The 19775-nt window shown below is 38.9% G+C and overlaps 3 protein-coding genes across 3 annotated transcripts; 2 read left to right on the plus strand and 1 right to left on the minus strand.

The window, feature by feature from the left end:
* Window positions 2987-4516, plus strand: LOC109722405 (ninja-family protein Os03g0419100-like). The gene is made up of 2 exons (XM_020250465.1): window positions 2987-3617; window positions 3942-4516. The coding sequence occupies exons 1-2, from the start codon at window positions 3089-3091 to the stop codon at window positions 4322-4324; spliced, it is 912 nt and encodes a 303-aa protein (XP_020106054.1). The 5' UTR covers window positions 2987-3088; the 3' UTR covers window positions 4325-4516.
* On the plus strand, window positions 9928-13476 carry LOC109717833. The gene is made up of 2 exons (XM_020243767.1): window positions 9928-10459; window positions 11647-13476. Exons 1-2 carry the CDS (start codon window positions 10188-10190, stop codon window positions 13001-13003), a joined length of 1629 nt encoding a protein of 542 aa, XP_020099356.1. The 5' UTR covers window positions 9928-10187; the 3' UTR covers window positions 13004-13476.
* LOC109717838 lies at window positions 16664-17616 on the minus strand. Its single transcript, XM_020243781.1, has 2 exons — window positions 17408-17616; window positions 16664-17312 (listed from the first exon to the last, which is right to left on the minus strand). The coding sequence occupies exons 1-2, from the start codon at window positions 17510-17512 to the stop codon at window positions 17028-17030; spliced, it is 390 nt and encodes a 129-aa protein (XP_020099370.1). The 5' UTR covers window positions 17513-17616; the 3' UTR covers window positions 16664-17027.

The raw sequence follows: 19775 nt of genomic DNA on the forward strand, positions 1-19775 counted from the left end.
TATTTGTTACTAATTAATGATCCACCTTTTTTTTTTTTTTCTAAAACTACATCTTATTTAGTAACTATCACGAAATATTAATTCTATTATTTATATTTTTAAAATTTCGCTCATCCTTTAAAATATTTCAAGTTATATATACAGTAACTCATTTGATCCTATAATTTTTCTCCAACCCTCTCTCCGTTAGCTTTGAAGGAGAGGAGAGTGAGTCAAGCCTGGAAAAGAACAGGTCTGATTGTTATCGTATACATTTTAAAATTTTAATTATTATTATTTTAAAAAAAAAATTTAAAATTTTATTTTTATTATCTATCCGCCGCATCGCGCGGGTCTGTAACACTAGTAGGATTTAAAGAGCAGTGTATGATCCATATATATATATATATAGAGTCCAGCTATGGTGCTTGTAAAAGTACCAAGCATTTGGTACTTGTAAGTTTTTTACCGTTAAATCTACTTCTCGGATCATTTTCAATCATTAGATTATACTATTCAACCAACCATTCATTCAACCCTAGGAGGCCCACATCATCCTAACCGCATATCTCTTAATCCAATGGCTAAAAATCTACAAGCACCAATAACTTGGTACTTTTAAAAGTATAGAAGCTCAATTATATATATATATATATATATTATACGAACATTAATCAAAAGAAGTAATAATTTCACTAGCTCATAAATCTTAATTACCAATGATAAAGGCTTCTCTATTACTAAAATTTCCTATAACAATAACAAAAGCTAATAAAATATTTTTCAATTATTAAAAAATAAAACACAATCTTTAAATATTATTTTAAGACACAAATTAGCTAGTATGTTTTTATTTATTAATGGGAAAACTTCAAAAACCCCCCCTGTAGTTTCGTGCATTCTCACTTTGCTACCCTGTGGTTTAAAACGTATCAATTTGCCCTCCTGTGGTTTCGTTTTTATCTTTTTGTTATCAATTTTATTATTATTTTTTTTTAAATCAGTGACAAAGTTAAAATTAAAGGATACTAAAGTGACTATTCGATAAATATAGATGGTTATCTGAAGTTTTTTGTATATAATTTAACGAAATATTAACGAAAAAGCGTCCGAAAAGATAAAAATGAAACCACAGGGGGTAAATTGATACGTTTTAAACCACATGGTAGCAAAGTGAAAATGCACGAAACCACAGGAGGGGTTTTTGAAGTTTTCCCTTTATTAATTAATCGGACTATATACGATTTTCTTTTTTTTTTTCCAACCTCACCTCGCCGTAAATTAACCCCCTACTAATATTCGAAAAGATCGAAAAATCAAACTCACTAAATACGTGGTCGAATCCCGCCATATAAAAAATCCTCCGGGATAAAATTAATTTGATTTTAATTTTCTTTTCAGTTACGAAGAAAATATTTCCAGAAAATGAAAGATAATGAAATGCGATCGCCACGTAATATGCTGACCGTACGAACGGACACAACTGGGCCCCACAATGGAGTCAACTTATGGTAATAAAGACGTCCACGTGGACACTGATTACACGTCTCCTTCTCATCCGACTACACGTCACCACGGCGCTGTCCACAGCTGCGAAAATCTCTAATCTCTAATCTAAATTGCTTTCACTTTGTACCCTACAACCAACCAGAAGGCGCCACGTCGCCCCGGAGGAGGATATACGTGTCGTTAGAAGTGGTCGCACCCACGCTGGGCCCTCCACGTGTGTAGCTAAGAGGAAGGCGACGCCAACGAGGTCCCGAGGCCACATGGCCTTGCGCGGCGCCACGTGCTACCGCGCCAAGCTCTTAGGTGCCAGGTAATGCTTCGCACGCGTGAACCTTGTATCGACACGCGTCACGCTTACGGCGTCGAGCGAGACATGGGCCACGTGGGCTCGTGCATGCACCGGGGGATGTTGCCCCCGATAAAAACCTGGCTGTTTCTGGTGAATATTATTTTTCCTGGACCCTGTGCACCAACTCAGTCGTACACTGAAAATATCTCTAGTTTACAATAGTTAAAAGAAATTCTACGTAAACCCGGCCCTCAAACTTCACGCGCTCTAGAAGAGCACGCTCCAAAACCTTATGATTTTCATTTTATATATAGACTCTCATTTTAAATTATTTAATATTGAATTAAATTTTTAACTTTTATGTACGAAATTTTTGCTAAGTTAATTACATACATATATAGGCAAAATTATTATTCAAGGCTTTGAGAGTATTATACTTATATAATTATAGAAAATTTATTATTAATTTTATGTAGTCGCAGCTAAAGGAGATAAGAGCATTTTCATAAAAAAAAATGCTACATATACACTTATATTTAAATATAAATATTACACACACACTTGTTCTAATATTCGTAAGAATATTTTAGTGAAAATTTTTTGACAAAACTAGAAAAAGGATTCACAAAATTTTTAATAAATAGCATCTAAATAATCTAGCTTGAAATAGATGAGGTATATATTATATAAATAACATTACTATACCTATAATAATCTAAAATTAAAAGTGATACATTTATTTATTATTTAAGAAGCTTGTAGGTGTGGATGGTGATTAGTTTATTATTTTCTACAAAGACCGAAAATTTTTAAAAAATAGAGAGGGTGGGTGGATGCATTGGGCAATCTATGGGTGACATGGTGAACCAGGTTCATAGATAGTTTCTTTACTCCCCTTGCTGACGTGGTGCAACCTATGCACGTGTCGCTTAGCCAAATGAAGAGTGTACAGTGTTTGGTGTTCCGTACTTTTGACGTGATGGATAACGTAGCCGGCGCGTTCCACGTTACGTAACAAAAACGAGGGAAACGCATCCTGATAGTGAGCGAGGCACACGCCGGAGGTGCTACGTGTCAAGCGAGCGGGGGCCCTACCTCCCGGATGGAGACACGTGGCAGATCCTCCCGCGACGGGTGGTTGATGACGGTGCGTTTCGGCTCGGATCTCCCGAGGCTCCCTCGCTCACCCCTATAAAGCGCAGCGTCTCCACCACCCTCTACCGGTAAGGGAAAACCCCAACCCTAACCCTAAAAATCGCTTCCCAAATGGAATCGTGGAGCGTATGTTGGGAGAGGATCTGAACCTTGTTAATGGCGCCGAGGGAGGCGAGGAGCATCGCGGTGAGATCGAATCCAGCGGCGGCGGAGGCCGAGGTGGAGCTGAGCCTCGGGCTCTCCGTCGGCGGCGTGGGGGGTGGCGCTGCGGCGGCGGTGGATCGGGCGGCGATGGAGGCTGCGGCGGCCAGATCGAGGGCGAGGGATAGGGAGGCGAGGGAGGCGGAGCCGATCTCCGGTGTGCGGCGGAGCGCCGCCACGGCGGCCCAATTCCCCCGCATCGGGTTCCTTCCGAACCCTAACGCGCCGGCGCCGTACGTGTTTTCCTACCCCTACCCCCATCTCCACCCCCACCAACAGGTGCAGTACATGCCAGTGTCGAACGGGTTCAGGTTCCAATACATGGCGCCGTGCTGGTCTCCGGCGCCGGCGCCGGCAGGCGTCGGGAACCCGGTGAACCTCTCCGCCGGAGAGGGGGGTTGCGCCGCCGCGTCGCCGGGGAGCTCGCCGCGGACGGGGAGTAGCTCGTCGGGTGTGTCGGATCAGCAAAGTGGGTCTGTTCGAGGTATGTTATGTATAACCTGCTCTGAGCTCTCTCACTGATGGACTTTTTCGTCGTCTTCGTCGTTGTTGTTGTTGTTGTGGTAATCGCCTTTTCCCTCCACAACTCGGGGTTGAAATCGTAAAAACCCCGCCAACTTAATTGATTTGCATTTTGGCCCTATAAATGTATGTATACCAACTAACATTTGGTGCCCAAAAAAAAAAAAGAGGAAAAAATATATATATTTATCAACTGTGAAGCTGTTAGATTGAAATTGGGAAGAATCTTTTGGAACATTTGTTTGAATTTAGCCTAGCCCCTGATTCCTTTCCTGTTATATTATAGGCTCAAGCGATTGGAGCCACTCAAGGAGCAACTCAGGCATAAGCTTAACCGAAAACCGCAATTCGAGCGCTTCCCAATCCAGCTTGATGACGAACACCGCAACCACTGCCAACACCTCTGCTAACAGCGGCGAGCCCACGCCAGCTTCTAATGACAGCAAGCACGAGGACCCGCTCCTCCCGCGAATGCCGTGCGTGACGACGACCGGGAACGGGCCCAACGGGCGCACGGTCACGGGGTTCCTCTACCGCTACACCAAGTCGGAGGTCCGCATCCTGTGCGTCTGCCACGGCAAGTCCTTCTCCCCGGCCGAGTTTGTCGAGCATGCCGGCGGCACCGACGTCGCGCATCCGCTGCGCCGGATCGTGGTGGTGCCCTCCTAACACTTGACTTTGTGTTCTAGGAGTGTTGTTCTTCGTGGCCTTAATTTCTTTCTTCTAAATTTGTGTTTTTTTAACTTTTGGGTTGCATGCATGGGTGCAAGACTCAGATGAGTAGAGTTTAAGTTGTACATAATGTTTGATGATAGGAAGAAGCTAACAAAATGGCCCCTGAATGAATTTCCTTTCCATTTATGTTCTCTCCTTTGATTCAACCTTATAGGGCAACTTCGGTACCGCACCCGAAGCATTTGGAGGGTAAAAAGGGCTGCAACCACATGGACCAAACAAATTAAGCATCTTTGGAGCATTTTTGGTACATAGTTTTTTAGCAAATAGAAATTTTTTATGAAAGTTTAAAAGTATTAAGTTTTAGTTTGACGCATTAATAAGAGAATTCAGAGTGTTCAGCAGGTCCAAGGATTTGCAGCTGAAAATAAATTTTGGTAAAACATAAACTAGTGGTTAAAATGAGAAGTCATGGTTGTTTTGGAAATCTCTGTTCCAAAAGTGTGTTAAAAAGAAGTTGCAAAGAGGGCCCAGGAGTATTAAGTTCTGAGTTTCTAATATAAGACTAAACTGGCATGTGGTAAAATACGTATGGGTTCTCAGACATAGCCCATTTGATGATGGGCCACCCAAAAAGCCTATGGGCCATAAAAATGTTTTATTATATTACAGCTCTCAGTGCCAGAGTTTCCATGTGGTTGTTGTGAATAGCTTGTATAATAATAATTAATTAACTAGGCAATTTTTACAACCCCAGCTGGAACCAATTCTAAGTTCAATCAAGTACCCATCAATTAAGTAACCGATGCATTAGAATGGGACCATAATGGATTGGAAACTCATATATGTGAATCCTTTTATATAAAATAAAACAATAATAATAGATTAAAAAGTTGATCATCAGATTGTAACTTTCCAATAACGGGGTGAAACGGATTTCGAACTTATCATTGTGAACCAAGTTGTTCTTGGGTGCGTATTCTGGTATCCATTAATTACCACCTCTAGTGGATTCACAGCATCAAACCGGAGCAAACTTGTATCCATTAATTACCACCTCTAGTGGATTCACAGCATCAAACCGGAGCAAACTTCTCTCAATTTTCAATCTGTGCATATGGAGAAAGTGTCTTCACACACATTTGTAAGAAAAATCAAATCAAATCAAATCAAATCTAGAAGCAATGGCAACATGAGATTCTACCAATAATAATCTTTGTACGATCATAAGACACCATAATACTCAACCATAAACATGTTTATAAAGTTGCTCAACGCAACGGATAAGAGGGAAGGTCCTTGGCAGATCTAATTCAGAAAAAGAAAAAGAAAAAAGAAGCACCATACGGTTAGGAGAATAGCAAGTGGAGTGTGTTGTTTTCTTAGGCAAAATCCAACACAGGTATTATGATAAGTAAAATAGAGAGAAAGAGTAGAAAAATAGATACAATTGCGAGACGGGGATTTTTAATAATTATTTCATGGCTAAATTACAGAAAACTTCTCTGTCAAAATCTGTTTTTTCACTTTCCCCCCCTGTTATTTAAAATCCTACACTTTGCTCAATTGTAAAATGAAAAATGTGCACTTCACCTCCTGTCGTTAGGGTTCCGTTACGATTCCGTTATAAAAATTTTTTTTATGCCAAAAATGCCCCTCCGCCCCTCTTCCCTGTTGCTTCGACGGCTTCCAGGACGGCGCCCTCGCCGGCCTTGCCCTCCTCCACGAGCTCAACCTTAGCAACATCTGCTTCGTCGGCGTGTCGTCCTCGACCTCCCCACCTTCCGCTACCTCGACCTCTGCTTCAACGTGTTCGAGGGCCCCATCCCCGCGCCCTCTTCGACCGCCCCCTCGACGCCATCTTCCTCAACTCCAACCGCCTCCGCCGCCCCATCCCCGCCAACCTCGGCGACTCCCCGGCCTCCATTGTCGTCCTCGCTCACAACCAACTTGACGGCTGCATCCCGCCCTCTATCGCTTCAACCTCCTCCAAGGGCCCCTCCCGTCCTCCCTCTCCGGCGCCACCGACCTCCAGCAGCTTGACGTCGCGCACAACCACCTCACGGCCAGAGTCCCGTAGCCCGTCTGCGCACTGCCCTCTTCCCTGTTGCTATGCCCTCTATGGAGTCCGCAGATGAGGAGGATGAGGGAGAAGGCGAAAATGGCGAAGGGCAAAATGGTCATTTTGTCACACCGTACCCCCCTGTGCATATTTTTCATTTTACAAGGGGGCAAAGTGTAGGGTTTTAAATGATAGGGGGGAAAGTGAAAAAGCGGGTTTTGACAGAGGAGTTTTTTGTAATTTAGCCTTATTTCATTCCTAATTGTACTTGCTATTTCCCACAGTAGGATATATATATATATATATATATATATTATTAATATAATATCATATATATATAATATATAATATTATATACAATAGCTGGCTTGGATACTTACATAGACATAAGAAATTTGATGGCTATCAAGTATTCTGCGTTAACATTAATCTTTTAATCATTTTCATACCGAATTGATATACTATTCAATCAAAACCACCCCCCAACCTTAAGAGGGTCGTACATCACTCTAACCACACATCTTTTATTATATAAGGATAAAAAATTGAAATAAGACCGGGACTAGTAACATTGATACTCATTAATTAGTATCTTCGAGCCTATTCTTCTAAACTCTGTCCTCTCTCTCTATATATATATATATAATTATAATAGAAAGAGAGAGAGAACCGTGGGATAACTATAGTACACCAAGTAAAGCACATCTAATAAAACAACTTATCCCGCCGGTTTTGGACCGATTAGATTTAATTCTTGACTATCACAAGCCGTTAGATTTATACCTATTCAACCACAATTCACTCCACAGCAGAGAAGGCCAAATCACTAACGCGTACATTTATTTATTCAAGCAATCCTGAAAAAAAACCTAATAGCACAAAAACTTGTATATTTATAAACATTCTAGCATATATATAGTATTATATATATATATAATACGAGTTGAGGCTACTATGGCCAATCGGAACACGGAGCCTTAGCCGTGCTCCGCTCGTTTTGATGTTGCGATTTTTCGAATATTTCGATCGTCTCACCCGGTTAAAACTTGATCTACGAGATTTGGAGTACTAGAAAAATTATTATTTTCGATATCATTATGCCTAGTGATCGAAATGACAGCCTCTAATCGACCGAATTTTCAAATGGCCCGTTCATAGACGTTTGCAAAGGTTTAACGGTGTATAAATATCCAATCACGGAAATTTTGAACATAAAATTCTTTATCACTATAATTCAAATAGAATAAACTTGATTTCAAAATTTAACTCCATATTATACTACATTGTAAGACTTTTATTTTCAGCCCGTTGAATTTTGACCCATTCGAATCACCCACCTAGTCCCAATGAAGAATCGAAAATTCATAAGAGATTTTTTAGGTACTCTCCAAATACTACTATAGCAGTTTAACCGGAGGCCGAATCGACCGATCTCGACAACATCGGCGACCATCGAAAACGTCGACTGGAATCAATCGAGGGCTCGTGCTTCGTAGCAATAAGTTAGCCTCACTACTATATATATATAATAATATATACCTATCCCATATATATATATGAATTGAGCTCCTATGCTTTTAAAAGTACCGAGTTACTGGTGCTTGTAGATTTTTAGCCATTGGATTAAGAGATATGCGGTTAGGATGATGTGGACCCCTTAGGGTTGAGTGGTGGTTGATTGAATAGTATAATCTAATAGTTGAAAATGATCCGAGTAGTAGATATAACGGTAAAAATCTTACAAGCACCAAGTGCTTTGTACTTTTACAAGCACTATAGCTGGACTATATATATATATATATATATGAAGTCGGTAGGTACTCAAATATGCATCCAAAACATGTATTTAAGTTGCACGCGCGAACTTAAAAGCTCAGTGCTACTTAAGTAAAGTAAAATATCTGTGTTTTAACCTGAAAACGCGAAATATGCTATTCTTTCTAACAAATCTCATAATGCTCTACAAGCTATATAACTTAGCGGTCAGGTTTCAACCTGAAAATTATAAGTCGTATTTATTTTCTCGTACTTTATATTTTTTTCACTAATTAAATACCGTCATGTAAACGCAAGTTTGCAAAATTATATAAAATTTATTTATAAGTGTAGCATTACTGATCTGAAAACCTATCATCCTGTAACTATAAGGAGTTACATACCAACCGACAAAGACTCAGAAAAGCAGTTATTGTAAGATGCAATCCACCTCCAAGTTAAGTTCATGAATCTTTTACTCTCCTCATGCTCCTCTCATGCTCCCCTTTTACCCTTCATCGACAATTCCCAGTACACATGAAATAAAGCCCCTGTATATTCTCACCACCTTTATTTTTTCCCACTTTTTCTTTTTCTTTTTTTGGTCTTCTCTTCTTTGTACTCTTATTACTGTACATTTTAATGATCTTTTTAGAATTATAAATCATATATTTATGACGTTGTATAATTATAAATAATATAATATTACATAAAATTTTAAACGTACAGATAAAAAATGTAGTATTTATTTTATAAAATATAAAATGTTGTGTAAATTAGGCTTGTTTGATTTAGATATAATTTGCATAGTTTTTTCATATTTTACATATTTTTTGTTGAACTCCTTTTGACCTAATATATTAAGTAGCATTTAAATGTCAAATAATTTTCTGAATTTTATTTGAGATTGTAAAAGGTATCTTATATATGGTAGAAAATTAAGGTAAAATATATTTTTTCTACTAGTACGTGTGACGGTGTGAGTCACACCTATTATTAATTGATAAATTAAGGTATTCTTATTTCTCTAATATTCCTACCTCATCCATTATTAACTTCTAAAAAACAAAAAAATAAGTGGACCTGACCCATTGAATGATGACGACACATATGGAATGCAGTGTGAGCCCATCTTTTGTTTTATGAAAGATGATATGGGACAGAAGGAATCGAACCTATTTTGATTTTTATTCGATACTAATCAACACTTACATTTTGATTTTCCTCCTCGACAATAGGCTCATATTGTAACCGCAATCCTTGCTTTTTCAAGTGGAACTCCAGATTGAGGAGTTATTCAGAATGATACCAAAATATCAGTATCTTTGGTTTGGTAGTTAGGAGTATAATAAGTCAATTTATTTTTTAAAAATAAAATTTTTGAAAGTTTAGTTACACCGAAAGATGGAAAAAAATTATATTTTTATGTACTTGCTCTCTAACCCTTTTTGACTTTATCTGCATTACCGATTGTCTCCAGCATAGTTGGCTAAGAACTTAATGTCTAACGTCCGAAATTTTAAGTATGAAGTCTATTTTTTTATATCTACAGCTCAATTTGTTTAAAAAAAAATAAATAAATAAAACACAGTTTTTTTTTTTAAAAAAATCTATTTGTAGACAATTGTAAATACCACACAATTTAAGTAGCCTAACCAAGGAAAAGAAAAAACACATTTGTATCTGACAATTTAAGTAACACAATGGGAAAAAAAAAAAAAATGGAGCGTGACCATATCAAACTCTCAAGTGTAATAGGAAGAGGTCACTATCCTATTGACTATTGTACAAACCCCCTCCATTCCCGGGATAAGCAGGGATATAGCACGACGACAATACGCGCACGGCGCACCGCTCCGAGACCCCCGCTACGAAACGATACGCTCGCCGAAACCCCACAACGCGCTCCGATACGTATCGGACTCGACACCGCTACGACCCCTCGCCTCACCGTCGCCCCCCGCTTCGATGCCTTATTAGGGTTTCATCGTCCCTGGATCGAGTGAAACCCTAAAGAGAGAGAGAGAGAGAGAGGAGGCGATGGGAGTTTGGGGTGAGGGGGCGGGGTGGTGCTTCTGCTCCGGGGGCGGGGTGAGGTCGGAGAGGGTGAAGGGGAGCATCTTCGCCGCCAAGGGGGCCGCCTTGGCCACCATCTCCGTCGCCGGCGCCGGAGGCGGGGGTGGGACGGGGTTTTTGATCCACCGGAGCCTCCTCCTCACCACCCACGCTACACTTCCCTCCGGCGCCGCCGCCGAGGCCGCGGAGATCCGCCTCAGCCACCGCCGCATCGCCGCCCGGCTCGTCCCCTACAGGTCAACGCCCTGCTCTGATCACCCCATCTTGGCTCTCTTTTTTTGGTTAAATTTTTTTATTTTGGTTGGTTTTTTGTTTGGGTTACTGAGTAGCGACAATGTGGATAGAAAAAGTTAGATTTTTCATCAATTTCAGCTTGTTTTCATCTCGATTTGAGCTAAGGAGCTTATTTTGTTAGGATTAAGTGCTGAGATTGGTCGCGATTTTTTATTCCCACTTGCAAATTTGATCAGATCTGATGGTTTTGAGCTGATTGATAGTGGGATTGTTGTTTGTGCCGTAATGGATTGTTTCAATTGGACGCACAGTTTAAGTTGCAGAAGAATTAGGGATCATTCCATAGATTGATCGTTTGATGCATCATTTCATAGCAAAATGAAATTTACCTTGATTCACAGCATTATCTTACTTTGGAGGTAGTATGGTATTTAGTAACTATAGGCATGAAGCATACATTTAAGAGAAAACCAATTTCTTTGATTGTGACTGTTTAATAAACCGATTCATCCACTGCATCCTAAACGGCGTGTTAACAATATTTTACTTTTTAAGTCATTATATCGATTTGTCCCTGGAACAAATGACTTGAAGAGAGCATGAACAATCTACTTTTCTTCGTCTTTATGGCCTCATTATTTGAAATACTCGTCCAGTTCCCGGTCAATTACTATGTCGTTACTGGTGGATTGGTTGTTTCTTACTATCACTTGTCTAATCAAGCATTGGATGCAAAGCAGCTGGTTCAAATTAATGATGATCTATACTTCAGAGTTTTCATTATCATATTATCTGATTATGCCTCTTTAAGTATTGTGACTTGTTGAAAGTACTGGATGTTACTTGTGTCTAAGACATAACCTAAGTATTCTTTATTTTTCCTTATCTCTACAGTATCATGATTTGAGATAGTTTTCTCTAGTAATTAGATATCTTGCTATTAATCTTGTATTGCTCTCTCACTTGACCAGTTTCTATTGCTTGCAAGTTCTCTGGTTCTTGTTCATCAGAATATGTACATGGGGCTGTGAATTTTATGTTATTTTTAATTGCGAAGTTACGTAAAAGTATTTTGCTAATATACTATAACTGCTGAAGCGATAGCTTTTACTTGGTCGACCCATTTTCCTATAGTTTGATGCGCTATGCTATGCTCATTTTTCTGATTTTTATTCCTTTTCTTCTCCAGATTTTTCATTACCAGTTCCATCCTTGATCTCACGATAGTAGGGCTTGATACTATGGATGGTGACTCAAACTCGCAGGGCGGGCCACAGCCTTATTACTTGAAAACATGCTGCAACCCCAGTCTAGATCTGGGCAGCGTAGTTTACCTATTAGGGCACACCAAGAAAAACGATCTAACAATCGGTGAAGGAAAAGTTGTAATCGCCACTGACAACCTCATAAAGCTCTCAACTGACGGGGTAACCTGGTGCCCTGGCTCGGCTGGCTTCGACGTCCAAGGCAATCTAGCCTTCATGGTCTGTGATCCCATGAAGCTCGCCTCTTCTCCCACCGCAAAGTCTTCCTCCGCATCATCTTCATCTTCTCTCTCGTTGAAAATGGATTCACCCATGCAATTCGGGATACCTATTAGTGTTATATGCGATTGGTTACATCAGCATTGGGAAGGGAGCTTGGATGAGGTTAGCAAACCCAAGTTGCCTATTATTAGGTTGATGTCTAGTGGACAAAAGAGTGAAAATTCCTCCGCTTCTTTCACTCTAAAAAGCGTCTTTAAGCCCACAGATGGTGAGAATAATGAGATGTCATTATCCTCCCAGATAGTAACTAGACCTAAATATTATCACGGATCGAGCAGTTCTACTAATGCAAAGGTATCTCATGATGAAAACCCGATAGTTGATTTACGCTCTTCTCATGAACCAGGAATCCTAACTCCGGAGATCTATGAAACCCCCATTGTGATTCCTGGTCCAGTTCGGAAGAAGGAGCAAGCCCCACAGCTCTTGGATATCAACTTCCCTCCTAGGGTTCCGAGATCGATTCATTTACCGCTTCCCCTTAAGCAAATGCTCTCAGCAGAAAATGACGTCGAAGGAGCTAAAGATAGAAACCCATCAGGAGAAAATGGATTAAAATCCCACGAAATGCAACAAGCCAACAGTGAAGTGCAGTCCAGTTCATCCCCTGTGGAGATCTCGGAGTTTGGAAATGAAAGAGATGGGTTTAGCAGCGGAGAGGAAACCATGTACTCAGCTGAAACTATGGAGAGCAGAAATATACCGAGTCCGAGGGAGAATAACAACAACAATCAGCAAGTTGGTAGGAGCCAAAGCTGTGTAAATTACAGCAGATGGGCTTCTCCGAGAAGCACAGGAGAACGAAAGGGAGCTTTACAAAAGCAGCATACGTTGATCCCCATAAGGAAAACTCAGTCACAGACCACAGCATTGCAGCACAGAGGCCACGATTATTTTAGCCCAACAGTTTCGTCCAGTATGAAGAAGAGGAACTCCTGCGAGCAGCCAATGAGACCTCGACAGAGCGCCGTTCAAGTGTCGCCAAGATGGATGTTCTAAAATAGGATCAGTTGTTTCTTGACTGAAGGAAACAGTAATTATCCACCCCTATCTTCTTACTACTTATTCGTGAGTCTCTGTTGTGACCTGTGTTCGTTCTTTCCATTAAGACAATCTTCTCTCTCTCTATTGTGATTGTATGTGCAGAAAATGTTTAGAGTAATAACCGGACCTACTCTAAAAAATAGGGTACAGATCTAGTTGGGTGAGAGCAATGTGACTTCCTAATGTTGTATTTTGTATATTTAGCTTCTTCGATATGTAGCTTTAAACTTTTTGGCTTCATTCTTTAAATGATTAGTAGTACTTATGCTTTTTACATGTTACTTTGATGAAAATTTGTCACATGTCAAGTTTGTCACAACTGTTGTTAATAAGAAATGTTAGTTGCTCTAGTCCTGCTTCCTTGTATCTTTTAAAGGAGGTTGGAAATTCTATGTAATATACTGAATATACTATTGTTGTTCCATGAAGCTGTAGTATGTCTGATGTTGGACAGAATCATATGTTGTGTACATTTATGTATGTTTATGTTTATCATGATGGTGGCATATTGCCTTAGAAACTGAATAACTGCTTTTCTAACATTCTCAAATTAGATTCAGAAGTAATTAAATCAAAGCCTACTATGCCCAATAGAAGTGAATCTCAAAAAGAAAATTCTACAGCTTCTAGTGCAAAGAGAAGCAGAAATAAGAGTGTAATTTGCTGCTTCTGATTCCATTGTTAAGGTAATACCACATTATCTTTTTCACTAGCACGATTTAGATAATTGTTCACCAAACAACACTACATCTTATAATAGGACTAATGCTTGTTTTCTCTCCTCTTTTGCTTGTTTGGTAGAGAAACATGTGCAGAGGCAGAATATGCGGGCCACGGGCGGTCAACGCAACACCTTTCCCGTCAAAAAGCAGGTTTTAGCTCACTTGATAATTGGTCCCACAATTAATAATGGACTACCAACAATCAAAATTAAGCTATTCTCACCACTTTCACTTGCCCAGGCTGTTAGTCCTCATGCGCATCAAAAGAAAGCCTAGAAAACCTGTAGTTCGATCTGTGATCAATAACCTAAACAGGACCCTGGTCCAGCCATATATATATATGTTACCAAAACATCGATAGCATCCTATCCTGACCAGAAAGGTAAAATTACATATAGGCTAAATTCCAGAAACCGCTATTTATGTGATTATTATCACTCTCCTCCCCTCCGATATCCCCCTGATATTAAAAAACCTACAAATAAATCGCGGACAATAAGTCACAAGAGGTGATTCTTTTGCAAAGTAGCCCTCCCATAGATAAAACCTCTTATCCTAATCCTATAAAAATAAATATGAGTGCTCATTAGAATAAGATAAAGATGTGTCTCACAAGAGGTGATAAAGCTTTATAAGTCCCTGATCTGAGTAATAGATGAATGCGAGGAGGATTTTGACTGCTGAATCTGAGTTAGTGAAATAAACAAACAAAAGAACCCCACCAAAAGATTTAATTAAGTTTTGATGCTCAAAAAAGTGGACCAGCGAAAAGCACGTGCTTCTCCAGCTCATTAACATAATTGGTAAATGGTAATGGATGATTGAGAAAATTACTGATTAATATAATAATTGCATCCCTAGGCAAATGTTTGAAGCCAAATAATAAGGAGCAGGATCGGTCTAATCCACATCTATAAGTACTAATAAAAATGCAGCAACGTGCCTTTGGACAACAAGGAGANATCATGATGGTGGCATATTGCCTTAGAAACTGAATACCTGCTTTTCTAACATTCTCAAATCAGATTTAGAAGTAATTAATGATGGTGGCATATTGCCTTAGAAACTGAATACCTGCTTTTCTAACATTCTCAAATCAGATTTAGAAGTAATTAAATCAAAGCCTACTATGCCCAATAGAAGTGAATCGCAAAAAGAAAATTCTACAGCTTCTAGTGCAAAGAGAAGCAGATAATAAGAGTGTAATTTGCTGCTTCTGATTCTATTGTTAAAGTGATAATACATTATCTTTTTTAATAGCACTATTTAGATAATTGTTCACTAAACAACACTACATCTTATAGTAGGACTAATGCTTGTTTTCTCTCTTCTTTTGCTTGTTGAGTAGAGAAACATGTGCAGAGGCAGCATATGCGGGCCACGGGCGGTCAACGCAACACCTTTCCCGTCAAAAAGTAGGTTTTAGCTCACTTGATAATTGGTCCCACAATTAATAATGGACTACCAACAATCAAAATTAAGCTATTCTCACCGCTTTCACTTGCCCAGGCTGTTAGTCCTCATGCACGATAAAAGAAAGCCTAGAAAACCTGTAGTTCGATCTGTGATCAATAACCTAAACAGGACCCTGGTCCAGCCATATATATATATGTTACCAAAACATCGATAGCATCCTATCCTGACCAGAAAGGTAAAATTACATATAGGCTAAATTCCAGAAACCGCTATTCATGTGATTATTATCACTCTCCTCCCCTCCGATATCCCTCTGATATTAAAAAACCTACAAATAAATCGCGGACAATTATAGTCACAAGAGGTGATTCTTTTGCAAAGTAGCCCTCGGATAGATAAAACCTCTTTATCCTAATCCTATAAAAATAAATATGAGTGCTAATTAGAATAAGATAAAGATATGTCTAAAGCCTTATAAGTCCCTGATCTGAGTAATAGATGAATGCGAGGAGGATTTTGACCGCTGAATCTGAGTTACTGAAATAAACAAACAAAAGAACCCCACCAAAATATTAATTAAGTTTTGGTGCTCAAAAAAGTGGTCCAGCTAAGGAAAAGCACGTGCTTCTCCAGCTCATAACATAATTGGTAATGCGTGATTGAGAAAATTACTGATTAATATAATAATAATTGCATCCCTAGGCAAATGTTTGAAGCCAAATAAAAAGGAGCAGAATCAGTCTAATCCACATCTATAATAAGTACTAATAAAAATGCAGCAACGTGCCTTTGTATAACAACAAGGAGAGGAAAAAAACAAAAAAAACAAAAAAATTGCAAGCCATTTGATTAGTTTAATGGGTCACCAAACACTAAAGGCTCTTTTTTTGATAAAATTATAAAATTATATATTAACCGATAAATTGTAATATGCACAATACAATATAATTTACGGAAATAAAAAACTATTCTTTTCATCACACGATTTTTATTGTATATAATGCAATCTTTTCGCTATCCAAATTAGAGTGTGAAACAAGGTTAGGTAACAGTGAGAATTTGCAGCCCAATTCATAGAATTGCAGTTCCTAAAAATTAAAAAACTGGGGCTCAACCTAACAAAATTACTATTGAAAATTTAGGTGGTCCATATATCAGAGACAAATGATTTTATTGAAAATTTATTGTCTATGATTTTAGAGTAGATGCTTCGAATCCCAACAAACTTCTAATCTTATTTAATTTTTTTCTACATTTGTTTTTTGACTTTTAAAAACAAATAATAATCAAACATGCTTGGAATGCACTAATCCTAAAATCGTAATTACAATTCATGCCCAATTACTTCTACTTTTCATCAAAAAGTTCAGAGCAAACATACAACAAACATAAATACTTATACCCAATCTGCAGGGGTGCAGCTGCTATATATAATATGAGTGATGATGATAATGATAATAATAATAATTAAACAATAGAAAGAATAGAAAGAGCTTGTTTTTCTACTGATTCTTTGTTAACAAATTTCCACGCATCCACCACACATAGTAATAAAATAAAAATTAAACAATGCCACCATTTCCAAACCTAACTAAAATCCAAACTAAACAAAGTAAGTGACATACATGCCCATACTCTCCTAGTCATTCTCTCAAACACTACTTAGGCACTAATCAAATAGACCATTTTTGGGGACTTATCTTTTTCTTTATTTGCATAAATACCCCTGCCAATATGTAAAATTGCAGAGACGCCCCTGAACAATTAGACGTTGACATATTTGGGGGGTAAATATGCAAAAGCAAAGAAAAACGTCTTTTTTTTCAAAAACAAAAATGAATCTAGAGATTACAAGCAAGGCAATCACAGGAATTGGGAGTAAAGGAGCAAAATCCAAAGGGTTTATTTGGAAAATTACAGTTGATGGCGTAGCAACAGGGGGAGAGGAGGCAGAGCCCCTTCGGCCCTCCGCAGCATGTGCACGGCGCGCATATCTGGAAGCTTCCGAGCCGCCTCCTCGCCGCCACCATCGCCGCGATCGACGGCGCCGCCGCCGACGCCGACGCTTCCGTCATCGCAGGTCTCATCTCCGCCGCCGCCGCCGCTCCCGACCCGTCCGAGCTCCCCTGCCCATAATGGAGACAAACAAAGCCCGTTAGGGTTCGATTCGGATTGATCTTAGAGAAAGAGGGTCCAATTAGGGCAGAATTGCGGGACGTACGAGGTCGGAACCGACGCAACGGAGTGTGGAGGCGGAGAGGAAGAGGAACAGGACGATGACGAGGAAGAGGAGCAAGTGAGAGAGTAGTGGGGATTGAGACGCCATGGCTAGGTTTCTAGGGTTTTGAGGTAATGGTGGCGGAGAGAGAGAGGGAGAAATGGGAGTGTGGGAGTGGAGAAGAGGGGTGAGAGGGGAGAGTGAAAGAGTGAAAGAGAACGGGGGTTTAAATGAAAATGGGGAGGGCCCTTTTTAATTTTTTAAGCCCATTTAACTCTACCAAGTAATGGCCCATAAAAAAGCCCAAAAGGGCCTAAATAGGCCCATTTAAATCTAACTAGCTATGATGATCCACTTCGGAGCTGATACATTGTAATTACCAAATAAAATCAATTGCTTATAAGTTACACTTCCGTGGTAATAAATTTCCATGTTAAGTTTTTTCTTATCTTTTTTTTTCTGACTACAGTAATCTGTTCAGCAAAAGAATTAATTTTATTTTACTAGTAATTTATATACCAAATTGGATGCCTAGAGTTGGGCTAGAATACTATTAATAGTATTTGCCCCTTTTTACTATCATTTTTTTAGTTTTTGAATCAATTTTTTTGATCATTTTTAATTATTAGATTAAATATTATAACTCAGTGAGAACCACTCAATCCTAGAAGGACCACTCAGTTCTAAGAGACTAATATCATCTTAATCCTACAATTTTTTATCAAAATATTAAAAATTTAATAGTAAAAAAAGTTAAATACTATCAATAGTATACCAGCTCAACTCTGAATGCCTAATGCATTTAGATACATTTTTTTGCCTGATGAGTTACATTGCGGGGTACATCTCAGAAACCCAAAAGCAGTAGGCCTGGAATATATTCTGTTTTTTTTTTCTCACCTTTAAGAAGAGCACAACTCAAACCCCCAAAACGCAGACGTCGGCGTCCTCTCGTATCTCCAAGGAGGTGACACCACCCGAGATATCATCTACATCTGGGATTCTCACCCACACATACACTCTTTCTCTCTCTCTTCCTTTAATATTAATATATTAATAATATATCATCTCTGTTTCGCTGTACAATTTCTCTCTCTACAACTGCTTCAGCTTTTGGTAAAAGCTGCAGAGCAGCTCCCTACAGGAAGAGGTGGGTTTGTACAGAAACTGCAGCATCTGAAGGGGCTGCCACAAAACGCCCGGAAATGGAATGCACGTCCTCACTCCTCAGTGTAATATTATTACCTCTCCATCCCCATGCGTGCTCAGGGACGCAGAGAAAGAAACGTGCCATTCTACATGTACCCACCTGTTTACACACCGGCCACCTCTTCTCCCTCTAAAAAAATATTCTTTTTCAAAAAAAACTAACAAGCCAGCTTATTTTTATCTTTTAGCTACCGTTTGGTTCGGAGTTAAAAAAAAACTAGTTATTTTAGGAATAGGATTAAGTTCAGGGTTAAGGTGGGGTTAGAATATTTTTATGTTTGGTTCGGAGTTGGAGTTAGTCCAGGATAGTAAAAAATAGTGTTTGGTTGGAGTAGGTGGAATAAAAATAATTGTGGATTATTATGAATAGAAAATAGTGTTTTGTTGGAGTTCGGTGGAGTTAGGTGGGATTAGCTAATCCGGAATAGCCAATTTGAGGTGGGGTTAGCTAACCCATCCATTTTTGAAAGTGTTTGGGAATAATATGGGGGTTAAGGGGTTAGTCCACCCCTTAACCCCCAACCAAACAAAGGCTTAGAAATAAACTTGGCTACGCATATATATAAAATAATTTGTTAAGTTTTCAACTTAGATTTTCAATATTAATTATTAAATTTTTGACTAATGTACGCTAAATACGGTCAATCGATCTATATAAATGTGTTATTTTATAAATTTTTGACTAATGTACGCTAAATACTTGTAATGTTATTTAACAGGTCGAGTTTGAACTCTATAATAGTTTTGAAATAAAAGAGGTATCCGAATCACTTCAAAAATAATATTCTAAAATAAAGTAAAATAGTTTTGTCACGAATGGCTATATATAAAATATTTGGCGAATCTCTGTATCTTTAATCTTTTTAAATTGCCATGCAAAAATAAATCACCGTACATAATCCCTTTTTTTAGTCTTAGTACTCTATAATTGTTTCCCGTGATATTGATATATTGGATAACTCAATATTTATCTTTTAAAAAAGAAAAAAATTACATAATTAAGTTTTGCACCACTATTTTTTTTTTTTTTTTTGGATGTTTATTATGTTCACCACGCGGTGAGCAAAGTAGAGGATGCTGTTGCTGCAACTACGTGGGTTGGCGTGTGCGTGTGTGTAATATTTAACAGCAGTAAACGAGTCTCATCTACTGATGTTTTGGG

Source organism: Ananas comosus, linkage group 1 (assembly GCF_001540865.1).
Source record: "Ananas comosus cultivar F153 linkage group 1, ASM154086v1, whole genome shotgun sequence".
NCBI classification, from domain to species: Eukaryota; Viridiplantae; Streptophyta; class Magnoliopsida; order Poales; family Bromeliaceae; genus Ananas; species Ananas comosus.

What these genes read in the sequence shown, in the direction of transcription:
- LOC109722405 (XM_020250465.1), top strand. Translation starts at nt 3,089, where the DNA reads ATGGCGCCGAGGGAGGCGAGGAGCATCGCGGTGAGATCGAATCCAGCG. An exon ending in GCAAAGTGGGTCTGTTCGAG is followed by an intron (nt 3,618 to 3,941) that starts GTATGTTATGTA and finishes GTTATATTATAG; the next exon opens with GCTCAAGCGATTGGAGCCAC.
- LOC109717833 (XM_020243767.1), top strand. Translation starts at nt 10,188, where the DNA reads ATGGGAGTTTGGGGTGAGGGGGCGGGGTGGTGCTTCTGCTCCGGGGGC. An exon ending in GCCCGGCTCGTCCCCTACAG is followed by an intron (nt 10,460 to 11,646) that starts GTCAACGCCCTG and finishes TTTCTTCTCCAG; the next exon opens with ATTTTTCATTACCAGTTCCA.
- LOC109717838 (XM_020243781.1), bottom strand. Translation starts at nt 17,512, where the DNA reads ATGGCGTCTCAATCCCCACTACTCTCTCACTTGCTCCTCTTCCTCGTC. An exon ending in GTTGCGTCGGTTCCGACCTC is followed by an intron (nt 17,313 to 17,407) that starts GTACGTCCCGCA and finishes CATTATGGGCAG; the next exon opens with GGGAGCTCGGACGGGTCGGG.